The 14,722-nt window shown below is 38.0% G+C and overlaps 1 protein-coding gene across 1 annotated transcript in view; it reads left to right on the plus strand.

The window, feature by feature from the left end:
• Nucleotides 1–1,173: 1,173 nt before the first annotated feature.
• The window catches only part of LOC106062136 (uncharacterized), a 19,539-nt gene continuing 5,990 nt past the window's right edge, over nucleotides 1,174–14,722 (plus strand). Inside the window, exons 1-3 of the mRNA XM_056042620.1 lie at nucleotides 1,174–1,433; nucleotides 7,950–8,084; nucleotides 11,283–11,402. Coding sequence (XP_055898595.1) covers nucleotides 1,394–1,433; nucleotides 7,950–8,084; nucleotides 11,283–11,402 — 295 coding nt within the window. The 5' untranslated portion in view covers nucleotides 1,174–1,393. The remainder of the gene's footprint in view (nucleotides 1,434–7,949; nucleotides 8,085–11,282; nucleotides 11,403–14,722) is intronic.

Here is a 14,722-nt window from a genome sequence, read left to right on the forward strand (position 1 = left end):
GGTGACTCTAATGCAAAAGTAGGTAACAATAGTACTGGTAAAGAGCTCTATCTGGGAAAACACGGTAAAGGCACATGACTGAAAATTGACAACTTTTCGCTGATTTCTGTGCATTCAATGATCTCATTGTTGGAGAAACCATCTTGCCTCACAGAACCCAAATAAGACATCCAGGACATCCAGCGCTCCTTCTCGTGCTAGAGCATCAGCCGCCTCGTTATCCCCCACGCCGCAGTGCGAGGGCACCCACTGCATAAAGATGACAACTCCAATAAATAGGCAGATGTTATTTGCGGCGCCTAATGCATCTTCGACCACTTTTAAACTTTTAAACAGGGGAGGTAAGTCTTTTGAAAAGGTCACACACTTCTTTATTAATAAATCAATCTTTATAGATTTGCGCATTTGTACAAAAATGTGCATCTAAGGTTAAAATAGAAAAAAATTGTATCAATGGATCATTATAAATTAGACTTTTCATTTATTAACTAACTCATGCAATAGAATACTGATTCAAATGCTATTAAAAAAAATTAATAGGAACTTCGTATTAGTTGAAAGTTAAAAGAAATAAACAAACTTCTTTTGTAGAGCGTAGTTTTGATATATCTTCATGATACACTTGACAACAATCTAAATTAGACTCAATAGAGGCCAGATATATAAGTAGATCTAGATTTAGATTTAAACGTATTAACAATTTAAACAAAATTTACATCTATACATTTTTAAGGAAATAGTTTATCTTCTTACAGTTTTGGGGTGCAGATTTATTTATTATGTAGTAGGCCTAAATAGTAGTTGGCCTATCACATTAAGAAGTGAATGTGATGCAAACAACATAGTGCATTATTATCCAGTGTTGTCAGGTAAAAGAAATAATTGTGAAAAATTATGTTTGATCCGAGATTGGATGTGGGAGAAATAACGTGTAGAAAACTTTTTACCAGACAGACAGACAGACAGACAGGGTGAGTTGATATAAGCTTTATAATTATAAAAACATTTCTAATCTGATTCTTTCTTAAGTACTTTAAATGGACTTTCCTTCACAACCAGATCTACACAGTTTGATGGTGGTGATGGTGGTGGTGGTGGTGGTGGTGGTGGGGGGGGTGACGTCGTCAAGAAAGGAAGGTAAGAGCTTTAGACTTGATCCTTCAAATTGATCGCCCTTGTCTCAAGAACGTCAACTCTTTGCGAATGTGTTTAGTATGGTGAAAGGTGAACAAGAGTAGCGGATCTTAGGTTCTGACCACCCTCAAGTTGCTGAAAAAATTCATTCCCGGAAAGAAAAATATTTAAAAAACAATAACAAAGAGACAACGGACATTTGAAAACCATTTGTTATTCTTGAGGAAGAAATATATAACTACATTCAACGAAACAAACAATGGGATATTTACTAATAGTATTTTCTGTAGCACTTTATGGTAAGCTTATTTCATTTTTTTTAAAATAAAAATAAAATTGATTGTGTCTTGAACTTTTTCCAATTCAATTCCTACCAATAACTTTCACTGTCCTCATCGTCTCATGAAATGATTCAAATTTTGACAACATTTTATTATCCTTATAGAGCTGAAATTTCGCACATAAACTCACGCTGTTTGAGAAGACATTACAGTAAAGTTTCTGTAGTTTATCAACTCATTAGCATTACCCACCGGCTGCGCCCGTTGATTTGTGCCCATTGTATATATTTGCCATGGACCCCACTCCCATTTTTCTTACTTAAAAATAACAATATAATGGACCCCTTCCTTATTTTTTTCAAAATCACAGCAATATAATGATATAAAGTTAAAAGCTACCGCTAATTCTACTATCTATTGAATTAGAACAACTCATAAATTCGAGTATCTCTTCTAACCGCCCCCACCCCCACCCCCAACTTTCCTACTTTACAAATAGGGTCTTGTGTTATTTACATTTAGGACTATTCTTCTGCTTTACAGTTCGTGTTCGAAATATTTCATAGGCTCTATGATATTTTTGTGATCTGTGCCCTTTTTTTCTTATCACATCCTGCCAACCGCCTTTACTTTTCCCAAACTAATGTCAGGTACACATTAGAGCTTGCTGGACTCAGACCCGCGGTTCAGAAGCCAAGCACTTTATCGCTCAGCCATGGCGTCTCCATATATCAGCACGATGCTCACCCTCCCAACCTTTCACAAGCTAAACATAGTACCCTTCCCCACCCTTCCTGAGTCTCATTGTCTGCCAACTGAAACACCAACAATGTCCTTTTGGTCAACAGAACGTTTACACAAAACAGAACCATACGGTATAAAACTCATTCATTATTAAGGCTAAGCAACTCAGTGTAATGTCATTGTTTTTATCATTTTTATGACTTCCCGCTGTCTCTAAAATTATATACATTTATGTGCGTAGGTCTGTGTGTTATTTCCATCCGGTGTAATATAAATTAATGTTTTCACCAACTTGTAAGTGTTAAAGTAAGGTAACGGAGAAGTCAAGATTATTTCTAGTACTCACACAGAAACTTATTTGTTGTAGGTCGTTCAAGGTATGACAGTCCTGAGCATTCATTAGACATATAAACAAAAGTAGTACTAGTATTGATCTTCATTCTCCCAATTTTAAATTACCAGCATTACACACTTGCTACGCCCGTTAATTTGTTCCCAGTCTTTATATTTCTATTATGGCCGGAACATGCTTTATTTTTGTTTTGTTGAGCTTCCAATAATCGGGTCCTATTTTCACGATTTCTCCTAACATATTTTTACCCTTGAATTATTGTATCGGTCCGTTTTCTCTCCCTTTTTTTTCTTCTCCTGAACCCCCCTTTTAGATTTTTTTCGCCCTGCGCATGTTCTCTGACCAGAGACGGCCTTAGCAGTGCGCTGGGCCCTAAGCCGCTAGGGTAGATTATATATACCGACCATGGGCGTAGCCAGGATTTTTTTTCGGGGAGGGTTTGGGGGGGGGGATTCCCCCCTGACCCTCCATCCCCCGCGGAAAAAAATTATATATATTTATATATATATATATATATATATATATATATATACATGTGTGTGTGTGTGTGTGTGTGTACATAATTAATCTTTATTACATTCTGACCCTTTCGGAAGACGTTTATTGTTTATTGTAGACTCCCCGCCCTTGCTAGCTAGGGGTCTGGGGGAGTTCGCAGCGCTCCCTCAGCGCTGGGCGAAGCCCCGCCGCCGAGCACTATTTCTGGTACAGTGCATTATCTTGCTATTAAAAAGTTTATTTCAAAAACCTAATGTGCTATTCTTACTGACTTAGACCCTCTCGCGCCGTTCGGCGCATTTTCCGGCAAGCTGTTTCCGCAACTCTTATTTTGCGTAATTCATTTTATGTGAGAACATGTCCCGCAAAACCTCATGCGACGATCTGTCACAACCTTACAAAGGATTCGACTCCCAGTTCGGCATATGATTTCTTTGATTTAGACCAGATCTCTATGACTGACTCCTAAAATCTGTCTTAGTCATCTTTGTTGAGACACATTTAATGATTTTCAAATTCGGCAGAAGACTATTCACACTTTATTAATGGAGCCCAAGCCACTGGTAGAAATTTGTAACCTTTCTTGACTACGCTCTTGGAATGGCATGCCTGTATTTCGCTTTAGATTTTATATCGAAAAGGAAAGTTTTTTCGTCAAATCATCTGTTGAGGGGTTTTAAACTAAGAAATCTCTGGAGTTTTTTTGTTTTGTTTTTAATTCAAAACCCCATTTAGCTACGATCATAGAATTTGGTGACTGTAGTTTGCTTTAAAATAATATTGAAGAGAGATGTTTTCAACTCTAAACGCTCTGTAGGGGAATTTTAAACTCAAAACCATCTGGAGGGGTTTTAAACTTTAAAGAAAAAGCCATCTGGAGGAGGGGGATTTAAACTCAAAACCCCTTTGGCTACGCTCATAGATTTTATAGTGTGTAATTTGCTTTTTTTTTATATTGACGGGTACTTTTTAGCTTCAAACCCCAACTGGAGGGGAGGGGGGTTTAAACTCAAAACCCCTTTGCCTACGCTCATAGAATTTTGAGTGTGTAATTCGCTTTTTTTATATTGAAGATGGGGTTTATCGTAAATTTTGGATGGGGTTTTAAAATCAAAATCTTCCTCAACTGTGGTGTTGGAATTTGGGGATTGTTGTTTGCATTTTTTTTGTTTTGTTTTATAGAAGAGGGGGATTTAACTGCAAAAACCTCTGGTAGGGGGTTTAAAATTCAAAACCCCCTGTAGGGGGTTTTAAACTCAAAGCCCCCTCTTAGAGGGATTTGTATCTCAAAACCCCCTGATAGGTGTTTTTTAAATCTCAAAACCCACTGGTAGGGGGATTTAAACTCAAAACCCCCTGGTATAGGGTTTTTAACTCAAAACTGCCTCGGCTGTGCTGCGGTAAGTGATGATTTAGTATTAAAATCTCACCTAAAATAAACAAAATGAAAGCAAAAATCAGTCACTTAATTCCGTTCCCCCCTGCGGGGGGGGGATTTCATTTCGGGGGGGGGTTGAACCCCAAGACCCTCCCCTGGCTACGCCCATGATACCGACCCATTTCACACTAACTTCATGTCCGCCTCTAATGCTGTATGCCTTATTGTTGTTACAAAACATAGTACCTTACGTAGGTAGTATGTCCTGTACTATTGGTCGTTTTACTGCATTACATAATGTTCTGCATGGAAGACTTTCAGGTTAATCAAAGTAACTAATGATTCAGAAATATTTTTCATGAACAATCAATTAACTAGATAATAATGTTTCTGCTAAACAAGCTGGAGGTTAAGATTATGGCAGCTGCAAGGAGAGTAAAAGCTCAAATAATGTGATCTTGAACTCCTTGGTGGTTTCCCTTCATGTTTGGTGATGTGCAGGCCAAGGTTCTCCAGCACGGCGAGAGGAGCCTATGACAAACACTTTCCTGTTGCGTCGTCATCATCTAGAAATTTAATGAAGTGTTCCAGCACCTTAACTTTCGGACCTGATACGTTCACAAAAACCGATATAAGGGACACCTGCTTTTTGTCGCTAACATCAGGTGTGCAGTCATGGATGACGGGAAAAAAAATATCTAGCAAGTTTGATTTTATCACTAATGTTCCGTTTTACCCGTTTTGCCATCAGGTCTATAGGCTCTTTTTGAATCCTATGTCCGATGTAATGGTCGTGAGCCTCGGTGTTCTTAATTCGTCGTAGATGTTCTTGCATGGTTGGTTTCGGTCTTCATCTGAATCAAGCCTGAAAATTGATCTTTGTTCGTTTGTTTCTCTGTTCTCCCACGAAATGTACCGTTGTTTTCGTCTAGGTACTGTACACTCGCTAGAATTAAGACTGAGCGCTAATGAAGTTTTTATTTTCTAATTTGTTCTTGCATCACGTTATTCATTGTGCTACCATCTGACGTTCTTAGAGCTCAATCCAACCACGCAGTCACACACTTAACGAGACTTACAAAGACCTCGAGCTGCTGAAGTTTATGTCATATTAAAAGCTTATATAGTATTTGGTATTATATAGATGCTTGGAAAGATTTCCAAAGATACTGAGTAACGAGTTCTAACTTATGAGAATTGATAAGGTTTTCGAAGCTGACGATGACAAGGTAATTTCCGATGGCGGGGCCCCAATCAGGCGTGGGGGCCAGGGACGGTTGCCTTACTTGCCACCCCCTAAGACCGCCACTGTCTCTGACATAGACTTTTGACATGATTCGGAACATTTATTTCATTTATTTTAACTTAAATTAGATTATATTGTAATAAAAGTTTTATTTAAGTTATTGAAGTTATTTCATGTTTTATTAGTTAAGATCTCATACGCCTACAGCGGTGTAGCATGCATAGTGCGCTATGGTCCTATCAATCTAGTTGGTCAGCTGTGTTTTTTTTTTTTTGGGGGAGGGGTGAGGACGAGGCATCTGGAACAGGGTTGCCGTGCGGTCTTTTCAAAAGCAATAAAAAAAGTTGCTGTGTCTAAGTTTGAAATGGAGGTATCAAGCCTCCATGACGAAAACCTAAACCGACACGCTAACCACTGTGACAATACACTTAAAAGTTTAATTTTCTAATACTTCAAAGTTTTTCATATCAGGCTAGGAGTAGTGGCACAAAGTTCTGGCTAGAGTCGTAGAGGGAAAGTTAACTAGCACATTGACAAAAAAAATAATTAAAAATTCAAAACTAGCGCGGTCTCTCGTTCTTTTTAAGGTTTCATTTATGCATAAAATAAAAACCTGTAACTAGCTGTGGATCTTATCATTGACTAGCTGTGGATCTTATCATTGACTAGTTGTAAAAGCCGCCATTGACTAGCTGTGGATCTTGTCAGTGACTAGCCGTGAGTTACAACAATAAGTAGCTGTGTGCATACAATTATTGACTAGCTGTGGATCTTCTCAAAGTCTGACTTCAGTTTTATTTGCGTCCTCGAAATGTCTCCATGTTGGCAACAAATGAAACGGCCAAGTGTCTTTCCTGGTTCATTGGATGACCTGCTCATCATTGGTAAGGCCAAAAAACCTTTGACTGTTTTATGGAAATGTCGATAGAATTTAAAAAAAAAAAGAATGATTGGAGGAAGGATATCACGAGCTGCAAAGACTTCAAATGTTAGCACATTTCACGAGGCTTATGTCTGGAGACAGTGAAGAAAACTGATGTTATCAGGAATGGATCAACTGTTTGACAGAGACAATATCGATCTAGTGAAATTGTGTCACAGTTCAACTGCGGTTTAAAATGATCAACACATACTTCTGAATGTATAGACTTACTAATGGTAATATTCTATGTCCAAATTCGGCTGCCAGGATAAATTCATAACAATGGTGCGTCAATTCCATGATGGCATGCAAGCAAGAGTCCAAGACGATGGAGACTACTCCAAGCCTTTTCCTGTCTCAAATGGCGTGAAGCAGGGCTGTGTGCTGATGAGGTTGACTTCCGTGTTGCTCGTGCCAGTTCTGCTTTTGGCAGACGTCATGAACAAGTGTGGAAACGAAGAGGACTCAGCATATCCACTAAACTGAAAGTCTACAGTGCTGTAGTCCTCCCGTCACTCCTATATGCAACAGAGTCCTTGACCCATTATTCCCGTCACACCAAAAAGTTAAACTCCTTCCACCTACGCTGTCTTAGGTGTATCCATAAGGTGCGTTGGTCCGACCACATACTAGACACAAACATCTTAAGACTGTCCAACATGACCAGTATCAATGCGGCAGTAAAAAGGTCCCAACTACGATGGGCGGTACATGTAGTCCGCATGCTTGACAAACGCCTTCCCAAACGACTTCTGTACGGGGAGTTGTGTGCAGGAATCACTCACAGGGAGGTCAATACAAGCGCTATAAAGACATTCTCAAGAGCTCCTTCAAGGAATGCGATATCGACATTCACAGCTGGGAAACACTAGCTCTCAATCGCTCCTCATGGCATGAAGCTGTGAGACTCGGAGTCTCAAGGTATGAAGCAAGAAGAGTGACCAGGGCGAAAGAGCGCCGAACCAACAAAAAGCTGAGAAAAGACGAAGGCCTATCTGTTACTGACCAAACCTACCCATGACAAGTATGCGGCCGGATTTTCAAAGCGAGGATTGGACTTTACATCTTCGAGTCCATAGGAAATGAGAAATGTGCTCATCTTCGACTACAAAGTAGGAACTATATAATATTTTATAACTATTAAAAAAAGTTCTCTTCTAGAAGATAAAAAGTAACTATGCACTAGAACATTTTAAACTTCAAAATATAATGAAATTCGATTTTAAATAGCTTTTCTAGTTTTTGAAATCTAAACGTGACAGACGGACGGACGGACAGACCCCCTGTGCCGATAAAAATCATACCCCCCCCCAAAAAAAAACAACAGATGTATTCTATTGAAATAAGTATTGTTTTTTTTTTCTTTCTGTTTCTTATGCACGATGTGGTTACAGCCTTAGACTCTCAAGCTACTATTGTGTGTGAGGACGTAGAGATGGACTGTGCCAGACTGGACATTGAGCGGAATATTTGTACTGACCCATTGGAGTCATCAGTATACTGTGCCAAATACTGTGGTCACTGTACAAGTAAGTATCTGCTGTAGGTGATTTAACTCTAAACTTTCTATGACTTCAATTGTATTACTTACCAACTACGCCTGTTCGACTTGCCCAAGTCCGGATTTATCATTAGATAACACAGGCTATAGTTTAGGACACCCAAGGAATTTAGCACTGACATATACTATCTGGACTTACAAAAGACCCCAAAAAAGGCTCTATATCTCAAATATCTTAGGGCCTGTTCAAGCCAAAATACGCAACTGGGCCTGTCTTTGTTTTGTTTTTAGTTTTGACCGTCCCCCCAGAAGAGAAGATTCTTACATCCTTGCTCAAACATCCAACACAGCGACAGGGGATGAGGCAGAGGCGAAGCGACAGGGGATGAGGCAGAAGCGAAGCGAGAGGGGATGACACAGAGGCGAAGCGAGAGGGGATGACGCAGAGGCGAAGCGAGAGGGGATGACGCAGAGGCGAAGCGAGAGGGGACGCACGTTTCTCTCACTACGCCTCAAGGATGACGACAGGCATGATTTGAACTAGGGACCATTGTGGCGACGGTGCATATAAGACAATCAGACAGTCTAGAGGCTTGATGGAAGATCAAATTATATCAAGGAGCACATTTGCCCGGGCTCAAATAGCTCTATCAAACTTGAATGTTGAATGTGAAAAACAAATACTTAAAAAAAAAACAAAGCTTATATTAAGTGTATCAATTAGTCCGGATCAGTCATGAAATTAAATTTGTAATAAGGCTCAGACGACAATCTATAAAGGGGACTAATTCAGCCAGTGGGCAGTAAGACCAATAACTTGTTGTCACTTCGTACCGATGTGGCAATAAACTATTGGTCTTCACTGGCCACAGATCGTTACACTGCAGGTCATTATACAGGCCTACTTGGCCTCGAGTGAGCTTCTTCTCTCTATAGTTGCTAGCCATTGAGGCAGCCATCAATAGTCAATAGACTAAATGTTAACAAGTGTAGATTAGTTTATTACTTTCATACAAATCTTTCAAAATAGAAGTAATATCGCAATAGGTTTTCATAAATGTTCAGAAATATTTATTCTACAAAACAATTTAAAAAAAAAATGGACTAAAATAATGTTATCAAACTATTGGAGATGTTCATGTCAAAGATTATTCACAGTAATTTTTTTTTTTAATTTTTAATTTGTTTCTAAGACTATTTTATTGTTCCAAACAAATGGAAATTCAGTTTGACTCTAATTTTCGACAGCAGCATTACTGCCATAGCAATAACAAAAAGACCGAATCAAAAATGACGTACGCACCATAGACAAAAACAACAGACGCACGCACACAAACATCGCTTGGTGATTTTAAAAATATCTCTATTAGATTTGTAGCTTTTAATGGAGAGGTGTCGACCTCTTTGTTCAGATCTGATGTAACTGTGGTGTAATGGTGCTCATTAATGTTTTGAAAAGTCATTAACCAAGAAGTAGTTCTTCCCATAAGATTAAATGGTAGCTGTATTTAAATGATGTTTAGACAACTGTGTCTGGGATTTCTCTTGGAATGCTTTCTTTCATTGTTTCTTTCCTTGTTTTTCAGACTCATTGAAAACGCTGTATTATTATTTTTGTAGCATATCAATCTGCAGAAACATTCAAAACTAGTTTTTTAGAAAGCCATCAATGAAAAAGTTCAAAAATGGTTACCGAATTGCAGAAATATTGAAAAACAAACAAACAAACATATCCACTACTTTGATTTATCCAGCAAAAGGTAAAACTTTTTTTCACCTGAAATACAAACAGATTGAATTTTTAAAACTGTGGTACTTATTTTCTTTTACAAAGGGAAAAGCAATGAGAGATGGTCATGACCATGCGGACTAAAAATAGTCTCTAGAGATGACCTTAGTAAGGTTCAAGTTAGACTAAAAATAACATGAATAAAACTTACGCCACAAGCTGTCAGTCAGTGTACGACATAAGTCACACGTTTCTGGACGAAATTACCAACACCTTGCTGGATCTTAATAGTTTTTTTTTTAGAAATACATGAGATAATGGTCTTGAAGTTAAAATTCAGTTGTTTTTTTAAACTTCTCTCTCTCTCTCTCTCTCTCTCTCTCTTTCTCTCTCTCTCTCTCTCTCTGTTTATATTTCTGTTTGCATGTTCTCTTTGTCGATCTGTCTGCGTGTCTATCTATCTTTCTGTGTAATTTATATATATATATTTAAAGAAGGAAAGAGAGAGAGAGAGAGAGTGAAAGAGAGAGAGAGACTGGACAATTTTTCGCATGTTTTATGCAATTCAGCAATTCATAACTCAAAAAGTTTAAAAAAAAACATAGCCTATATAAAACCATTACATTTCTGCTACATTTAAACTAAATATTGATTTTTCTACCTTAAGTAAACATATGTTGGCCTAACCTAACAAGCAAAATGAAAAAATAAAAAATTGTGCAAAATTTCAGCTTGATCCGGGATTGGGTGTCTGAGAAATTAACGTGTACAAACTTTTCGCCAGACAGACAGACATATGTGATGATTTGATATAAGCTTTGCAAAAAAAAAAAAAAGATTATCCTTTAATGTTTCTTTTACTTGATTCGAGTTTTTTTTTCAAATTAACGTACGCACCATGATCGTATCCACCTAAGATTAGGATTACAATATTTATCTAGATTTAAAATGTTGGATTTAAAATCTCAGCTATATGGGGATTTTATGGACCAGTGTGGGAGGGTGTATCTGGGTAAAGGTTTTCGTGTTGCCTTTAGACGCTCAGCAACCTCAACTCAACTCAACCTCAACTCAACTCAACCTCAACTCAACTCAGCTCCAGTCTAGCTCGAAACCTCTTGTTTGACCTCTGGTTCAAACCATTCAGCAAGACATCCCACAATTCTTTTGTATATTTTGTTTTAAAGGTAGACTTTTACTTAAAACCAAAGTATAGACACGGAGACGCTGCTCCAGATTTATATATTGGCCTCCTTCAGTCGTAGAACTTGAAAACCTGGGCATTGTCTACGGTCGGAACTATGTCGCCCACACAGCAGTTCCCCATCTCTCCGCGCAGCTGATGAGACCAAAGGAACAGAATATCCGATACAGTTTGGGATCCGCCGCAGGCTCTGCCTGGTTGTAGCACAGTGGGCCTCAACGTCCAAAATAGAATATTTCTCAGCATCCTAATGAGGATTGGCATTATTATCAAGCCCTTTCTTTTTTTTCCAGAAACAATAGTGGTGCCACTCTGTGAAGATAACGACGGAGGATGCCGCGAGATGGCAACCCCTGATTTCTGCAGTAGGGAACAGGGGCGAAATATGTGTCCCAAGTCCTGCAATGCTTGCAGTAAGTTGATTGTTATCAATAGTACTCTGATGGGTACATGACATTAGTTGGTGAAAAGTAAAGGTAATTGGTCGGTTTGCTGACCACATGACACCCTGCTCGTTAACCGTTGGCATAAGAAACGGATGACATTAACATCTGCCCTATAGATTGCAAGATCTGAAAGGGGAACTTAACTATTTTTAAAGCAACATCATCGCAAACGCCGCGCCATGAGGTTTTTTCATCCTGCCTGTTGTTGTTGTATTTCAGTGTTGTAAACTATAAATGTTATTTCATATCACAGTTAACTCTCAATCCCAATGTTGTTGTTGTATTTCAGTGTTGTAAACTATAAATGTTATTTCATATCACAGTTAACTCTCAATCCCAATGTTGGTTGTTTTTTTTAAATAAGAATCGATACTTTATTTGAAAGAAAAAAGATTCCCCGCGTGTCTGAGGTTTTTAATGTTTTCTTTGATTTACATCTACAGCTCAAAATATATCTTATAGGTAAATCTATAATATAAAGCAGAAAGTAAGGCGTATGTATGTATTATACAATGTTTGTATGTATGTATGTATGTATGTATGTATGTATGTATGTATGTATGTATGTATGTATGTATGTATGTATGTATGTATGTATGTATGTATGTATGTATGTATGTATGTATGTATTATGTATGTATGTATGTCCCAAATAAAAATCAAAACCGTTTGACCAATCTTGATAAAACTTTACATGAATGTTCCGTAGATCATAGTGGAGCCCATAGGGTATGTTTAATGTCCCCCCCCCCCCACGACCGGAAGGCCTTTAAAATTAAAGAAAATACCTAACTGTATCTCTATAAAAGAGAGAAACTTTTTAACAGATCGGGTAAACCCGTTTTTTAAAATTAGTATTTGTATTTTATAATATGAATATGTCGGCTAAACGGGTTAACCTATTTTCATACTCAACTTTTTTTTGGTGGAAAATAAAAATGTGAAGTGAACATTCGCCATGTTTGACATAGGTCTAAATCCAATACACTATATCAGTAATACCCCAACTAAGGCCCGCAGGCCGCGGGTAATATTTAGCTAGTACTTGTATATCATAATTAAACTACTAAGTCATATTTGAGGAACTGTATTGTAGCCTATACCTATATAAAAATAGATCAAGTCATTTCTAAGAACAGGTAGCCTATGCAGATTGATGGTACACATTTGGTTGATCATTGATAAGAATTAAAGATACAGTTTGAATTTCTTACTTTTGTCTGACGATCAATATGCTAATTAAGTGTGATATGAATGTTCAGCCAAGTGCGCTATAACATACATCTGCTGTATGAGGATATATGTTAGTCAGAATAAGTCGAATGTATACATTTATGTGTCAAATCTGCATTTAACATCGTTGCTTTGAACGTATGGTGTGTGTGTGTGTGTTTGTGTGGGAGGGGGAGAACAAGTAGTATTCACCCGTCACTAAATAGCAGGGCCGGACTTAACCATTGTGGGGCCCTATCCGAAACGGATTTCGCGGGGCCCAGTTTGGGTAGGGATACGGATAATAACTGAAAATTAAGAGTTAGTATTAGAAAATAAATTCGTTTTTGCATTTTATTTATTTTTTACTATGTACAGAATTACTTTACGAGTCTTGCATGTAGCGAAGTCATACAGTATATCATCAAAATTCTATTTCCTACATTGATCACGCTCAATAGCAAAGATTACCAAATGTTTCAATCTATCTACAAGAATTGTTGACCTCAAGTAATTCTTCATTAGTTTGAGGCGCGAGAAGTTTCTTTCACCAGATTCCACAATTACGAGTATTGTATAATGCCGTTTTTTTTTAAATCGCGCATACGATTGGCGTTTCCCATATTGAATGACACCCCAAAATGACAAATTAGTCTATATTTCAGTAGATTTGTTTGAGTTTTCAAAAGATTTAAATAATTTCCGGATAATTCCATGACTTTTACGTATATTTTGCAATTTCAGGAGATATCCAGGAGCTCCTGATTATTCAGGAGGCCGCGGGAAATCTGTTATAAGTTAAATAACTAGAATGGTCTAATTTAATAACTTACACCTATGATTAGCGTGGGGCCTATGACAGTGTGGGCCCACTGTGGTCGTGTAGGTTGCAGGGCCCTAAGGCCGGCCCTGCAAAATAGCGGCGTATGCTACGCCGTGGGTCGACTATTATAATATAATATACACCAGAGTGTTGGTATTTGTTTGTAAAATGTTTAACATGTTTCGGATGTTCTTTCACAGTTGAAGATAACTTTACTTCCTAGTCCAAACTTCCAGTGGATCGACGGGGTCTGGCAGCGGGCAAGGTTTGAACCCTGGACCATCGAGACAACAGTCCAATACGCATTCCGCACGACGGTCCACGACCAGGCAGCCATCCTGTATAAGTGTATTACTTATGTTAGTGTATAAGCGTATCAATGTCAGTAAGAATTTATTTTGACCTGAAAATGAAATACTTGTTCTGATTGATCAAAACAGGTATTATGCTGCAGACGTCCTTTAATGCAAACCAAATGTGTCATAATTACCACATTAAAAAATAATGAATGAACAAGCATCTAATGCCCCAAATAAAAAAATACAATTAACATAACAATATTCCATGCTTCCAGAGAGCCCATTGAGGGATTAACCAAATTAAATAAAAAAATTCGTACCTAATCAGACTTCCGGGTTCGTGTTAATGACGTCAGCTCGCCTCTTTGATGTTGGTCTAAATGACGTGTTTTATGTGACGCATGACGCTTAGAGACATTAGCACTTTGCTTTAGAGTTTAAGAGGATTGGAACAGCACACCACGTGACAAGATTCATTTTTCTGCACGTTTTCACTAAATTTATGCAAAATGTACACACTTCAAGACTGTATTTGTCTCAACAAAAGCTAGCGGGCAATCTACTGTCCCAACTGTTAGAGGGTGCAAACTAGGGACTTAAAGGAATATGTAGTGCTTTCTTTCTCCATAAACATAATGTTGTTTTTAAAGTAACAAATATTTGACTACTATCAAAGTAGGCAATTTAGTTGAAACATAAAATCCCATGATATAATGAGTCTTGCGTTATAATGATCCTTTTAATATTACGTTGAAAATTTGTCCATAAATGAGTTAAAACAGCGTGCGAACTAGACATGCACATTAGAATTCTGTCTGTGATAGTCACTGAGCGACTATAGATCGTCTCAAAGAAATGAAATGCAAGCCTGGTCAGAACGTTTCGTCCGCAAGGTACGTACACATGTTGTGTCCAAATGGGTCTACAAGTGCCGATACAGTTTGGGATCAAAG

The sequence above is a fragment of the Biomphalaria glabrata genome, chromosome 9, assembly GCF_947242115.1.
Source record: "Biomphalaria glabrata chromosome 9, xgBioGlab47.1, whole genome shotgun sequence".
Classification (NCBI taxonomy): Eukaryota; Metazoa; Mollusca; class Gastropoda; family Planorbidae; genus Biomphalaria; species Biomphalaria glabrata.